At 39.8% G+C, this 5,718-nt stretch overlaps 1 protein-coding gene across 1 annotated transcript; it reads right to left on the reverse strand.

The window, feature by feature from the left end:
- Positions 1–1,224: 1,224 nt before the first annotated feature.
- LOC120430083 (uncharacterized) lies at positions 1,225–3,399 on the reverse strand. The gene has a single exon (XM_039595172.1). The coding sequence runs from the start codon at positions 3,397–3,399 to the stop codon at positions 1,225–1,227; it is 2,175 nt and encodes a 724-aa protein (XP_039451106.1).
- Positions 3,400–5,718: the final 2,319 nt, after the last annotated feature.

Consider the following 5,718-nt stretch of genomic DNA (forward strand, 5'->3'; position numbering starts at 1 on the left):
TATTTTAAAAATAGATAAAAGTATTTTTGTGTTTTTCATATAAAAAATCAGAAGGTTTTTGATTTTTGTATTTTTTGTAAAAATAGAATTTCAAAATCGGGCCTCGTCATTCACACGAGAAATTTCTAGAAAGTCTTCATCCAAATCCAATTTGGTCCATCCATCTAGAGATATCGTGGCACTCGAAAATCAACTCTGTGTTTCGAGAAAAACGTAAAAACGCTCAGAAAGTCTGACAGTTCGCTTTGCGCATGGCAAAGCTTAAAACTTAAATCTTCTTCTGCTCACTTTATCCATGAAATTTCTTCATTAAACTTTCAGGAGTGCTTGGAAATCACATTTTGCAAGGATTTAATGTGTTTTCGGAAAGATGAAATATGAAAAAAACCAGTGCATTTTTAATTTTGAAATAAAATTAAATTTTGCCTAAGTTACATACTTTTTAAAAAAAATTACGTTTTTAAATCTTAAAATTTGAACAGAAAATCAACCTGATGTGTCTTTGGCTTGTGAGTTCACTTTAAATAACATACATTTTTTTTTGCAATATTTAGCCAATTACATGATTTCAAAATTTTATTATGATTTTGTCCTTCGACTCTAATTGATAATGAGGGGGGAGGAGAGTGATCATTAAATATAAAAAAAGAATTAATTTAGTTTTGTTTGTAAGGTGCTTATCTTTCTGATAGGTGGTCTAAATTATAAAAAGTGAAAATAAGACTGAACATAACAAAAGTTGCAAAATTTTGGCAAAATGCATAAGGAGTTAACTAAGGAGATTGAAGATTCTAGCTATTTTAGAAAATCTATACAAATTAGGAATTTAAAACACTTTTTGCCGTATTTACTGTACATCATAACAATCGCTATCTTTTTTTGACTGTTTTACAGAATTTTCAATCGAAAAATCCCATGTTTTCAACTAAAGATCCACAAAAGTATCATTTATTGATATAATTTTGTTGATTTTTACAAATTTTCTTACAGCTTAAAGCTTCAAGCAGTTTTGAAACGTCAACTAACAAAGCTAAGTAAAGAGTCCGTCTGTCATAACTTGAGACGGATGTCTCTTCCAGGATGCATATTTTTTTTTTTTTTTTTTTTTTTATTTGTGGTTGTCAAAAGACAGGCTAAGACCACAGTTGGTCCATCTGGCCGCCGTTGGCTTGTTAGTTGTTGTTGCTGGTTTGTGTCAGAATTTTGTGTCGTCGGTTGAGCTGGTTAAGTTTGGATTCGGCATTCTTTGATGAAATTGTAGATCTGTTTCATGCTCTCTTCACAGCGTTCTTTCAATATTTCTTCCAAAGGTTTCATGTACTCCAGTACATGGTGCTTGCTCCGCGTGTTGTTGTACTTTGGGCAGTAATATAGTGAGTGTTTGAGATCTTCAACTTCAAGACACAGTTCGCACAGGTTGTCATCCTCTAAGCGCCACAGCGCTCGTCGATCTTTGGTTAGTGTGTGTCCGCTGCGGATTCTGCTCAACAGCTTGATCTGGGCGGAACTTAGCAGGAGTCCTTTGGACCAGATCTTGGGGCCTGGAGATTCCATCAGCTGGTAGTGCCATCGACCTTTTGTTTCAGAAGTTGCCTTGTACTCTCTCGACCAATCCTCCCAGATCTCCTTCTGGCTGACGACGCAAGCATCGCCCATCGTTATGCCCATAAACTCAGTCTGTTTGTCGTAACTTTTTCCTTGTGCTGCTACGTCTGCTGCTTCGTTCCCACGGATGCCCACGTGGCTGGGAACCCATTGGATTTTAATCGCACCTCGAGGAGCCTTTTCGATTTCTTTGTAGATGTCCCAGATGATAAAGTTTTCGTGAAGAAGTTTGCTGTTAGTCAGGCTTTGGCACCCGCTTTTTGAGTCGGTGAATATAACGGTTTTCTTGTACTTCTTCTTCTTGGCCAGCATCACTGCATCCAGTATTCCCCGTAGTTCCGCGTTCGTGATCGAGTAGTTGTTGTTGATACTCTCCGCAATTGTTGTGTTGTCCTCAGCGTCGAAAACAGCCAGAGCAGTGCCACTAGCTGACTTGGATGCGTCCGTGTAGAGCTTTTTGTGATCTTTGTACTTGGTCGCCGCGACCTCGTTGAAAGTCTGCTGCCACTGCTCTCTACTGGTTTCGTTCTTTTTCGTTTTTTTTCCACCGAGGTCGGCGAAGACAACGTCTCGCAAGCTGAAGTTTGTGAAGAACCGCATCCTGGTCTCTCTCGAAATCGCTCGGTCGACTGGGTGAACTTGGTACATGAGGTCAACGTGCTTGTCAGCCAGTTCTGTGAGGTACGATCCGTTTGGAATTTCTCTGTCCAAAGTGCCGCTCAAGATCTTCAACAGTGGGGTTCGGTGATACAGGCTCCTGATCAGTTCTTTTTTGGCTAAGGCTTCGACCCGTAGCTTCATCGGGAGCTGCCCCGTCTCTGCCAGCAGTACGTGAACCGGAGTGCTCTTTAGGTATTTCATCGCCACTCGGATGTACGAATTCTGGAGCACTTGAAGCTTGTTCAGGTGTGTGGCCGCCGCGTTGCCGTAGGTGGAAGCACCGTATTCCATTCTGCTTCTGATCATCGCGTTCCCCACTTTGATCAGCGTTTCCGGATTCGCGCCATCAGCTTTCCTAGCCAGCATCTTTACCAGGCCAAGTTTTTCCGCGCCTTTGTCTCTGACCATCTCAATGTGCTTTCGGTATCTGAGCGCCCGGTCCATGGTGAAGCCCAGGTAGACATGAGTGTTGACGACTTCGACTGCTTGGCCTTCAATTTTGAACCTCAGGTGATCGGTGCGCTTGCACGTGAACGCAATCACGGCCGATTTTGGGGCACTTATTTCGAGATCGAGGTCTCTCAGCTTGGAGACTAGTTGGTTCAGGAACGTGTTCAGGCGCTGTTCGGCTAGTTCAAGTGATGCTCCCTTCGCGATTACCGCAAAGTCGTCCGCAAACTGGACTAGCTTGCACGACTCGCCGCTGAGTTTGTGGAGGGCCGCGGTGTAGAGATTGTACATGATCGGCGCACCCGGGCAGCCCTGCGGAAGCCCTTCCGAGACGACCTCTTCTATTACTCCTTCCTCAGTTTCCAGTCTCATGACCCGATGCCTCAGGTACTCGTACAGCCAGGCCACCAGCTTCCTCGGTATCCCCATCTCAGCTAGTATCTGCAGCAGTTTTCCAGTGTTGACGGAGTCGTAAGCCATTTTTACGTCTAGGAAAGCTACGATAGCCTCCTCGTTGTTCTCTTTGACTTCGTGCACCGAGTTGACGACGTACGCAACACACGTCGAGGCGGACCTATTTTTCCGGAAACCGAAGGAGAGCTCCGGGATGAGGTTGTTGATTTCTGCAATCTCCACGAGCCGGTTTTTGACCGCCGCGTTTATCAGCTTGATCTCCACGTTCATGAGGGCAATTGGCCTTCGTGAGTTTGGGAGTTCCGATGCATATTTCACCGTGGTCAGTCTCGACAAAGGGCCATAAACAATAGACAAAACCCAAAAGATCAACACACCACACACCGAGAGAGCGTGCCGGTCAAGATCCGGCGAGGCCGATTGCGTCATTCTATCGTGTCACCGGCATCGACTCGAAAGACTGAAAGAAATTAGGCTCGTGCACACGATCGCCGATCAACCGGCCGAAGATCGTCTGGGAGAGAGTGAAAAAAACGAGAAATTGGCCGAGAGAATCTCTAACGGAAAACACGACGAGCGTGAGAGAGTGTGTGTGCGCGAAGAGAGCAATCTGTGCGGAGAAGCCTTTTGTGGTGTGCGCCGACAGCCGATCTCGTCGTCGTCGGCTGTTGTGAATGACATTCTTTCTTCGCGGCGATCGTGTTGAGCATTAAGTGGAGCACCACGCTGGAAAAAAAGGAAAGAAAGGTGGAAAAGATCGGTCGGACCGGCTCAGGCGGGGTTGAGGACGGTGACGCACGGCTAGAGAGGCGTGCACTTGGGCTTGGTTGTTGTTATCCAACATGAGCGCGAACATTACGGGCTTTAGATCAACTTGTTTTGGGTCGATTGTTATGACACGAAAGTGCGCGGAGATGGTCAGTGCGAGGGTAATCAATGGAAGAAAGTTACGTGGTTTGATTTTTTTATGACTTGAACAATATTTTGTCAACTTTGAAAATTTAGAAAGTGAGAAATTTGGCCAAATAACACAATTTTATAAATAAATTAGTGCCTTCACCTAAACGAAAATAGGTCTGGAAATAGTCCTAGTTGGGGGAGGGGAGGGGGAAGGTGGGTTGGTTGAGATTATGAATGGTTTCATGAACATATTTTAATCAGAAAACATATCGTCAGTTTTAGATTGTTGTGTTTTTTAAATATGAAAATCGTGCTTTGTCATGCAAACGAAATATTTCTTGAGAGTCTTCACCTCAAACTACAGCTAATTTTGTCCATCCAATCTCGAGATATCGTGACACCCGTAAATTATCGAGATATTTTGGTAAAAATGCTCATGCATGTCTGTTACTCACATAAATAATTAATATGTCATGCAACTTTTAGGAGTGATTGAAAATCTTATTTTTAAGCGGATTAAAGAAATGTTCTGTAATGTGAAATTTTGATAGTTTAACATGACCCCTTATAATGGAACTCTTTATGGAGACTGTTAAAAATGTTGAGAAAAAAAAATCGATTTAAAACTGCCTAGGAGAACCTTAAATCTTAATTCAAATATTAAAGGTACATCTTAATCCTTAAAGAACACATTTTGTGTATGGATTTCAAATGATTTTGAGAAATTTGTACTAAAGTGACTTATTCAGCAATTAAAAAAGACAATTATTTCAATAAATTCACTAATTTATTTTAATTTGACCTTAATTTGACTATATTTCGTAATATTTACTTGAAATTTACATCATGTTTTATTTGTTAAAAAAAATATTTCATTGCTTTTCAAAACGGTACATTTTTGGGATTATATATATTTTGTTTTATTTTATATGGATCATTTTTTTATGATAGATTGTGTAAATATTATTTTTTTAAATCAAGTTTTTTTATAAAACTATAAAATAGCTTTTCATAAGAATTCATTTATAAATATTAATGAAAAGCTCTTCCATTCGGATAAATCTTTTAAGAATTACTTTGAAGGATCTTCAGATGCAAGTATCTATTAACTAAAATGATGACCCAGTCCAAAATGCTGTATCGATTTGACATATAAAATGTTTGATTTGTTTTTCCGGAAAGCTTTTATGATGAAGTATTCAAGTTATGCTTTTACTTTCTTCAAATTTTGCTTTCGGTATCAAACCAAAAAAGAAAAAGCAAAGAAAATGTCTGCATCACGTGGGCAATATTCTGTAGTAAATTTTTTTTTTAGGAAAATCCTCAATTTCAAACAAATTTGAGTTTTAAGTTGTCAATCAAAGTAGGTGAAAATATTACTTTGGTGAGAATTTCACTGACATCTTTGCTGATTTGGCAATTTTGTAGAGGAAAATTTTGCAATCCAAAAAGCATCAAAATTTGGTTACTTTGTTCTTAAAAAATTAAACTTGTAAAGCATAGCGTCACAATTTCAGTGAAGTTATATTATTTAATTTCAAACAAATAATTGTAATGTCATTTCTTGAAAGTAGAAAAGTATTGCGGTCACGAGAAAAAAAATCCATTCCTTAAGAAAAATCAACAAATAAATCATAAACTGAGTAAATATTTTGTTTTTTTTTTGTTTTGAATTAATTAAAAATGTCT

Source organism: Culex pipiens, chromosome 1 (genome assembly GCF_016801865.2).
Source record: "Culex pipiens pallens isolate TS chromosome 1, TS_CPP_V2, whole genome shotgun sequence".
NCBI lineage: Eukaryota > Metazoa > Arthropoda > Insecta > Diptera > Culicidae > Culex > Culex pipiens.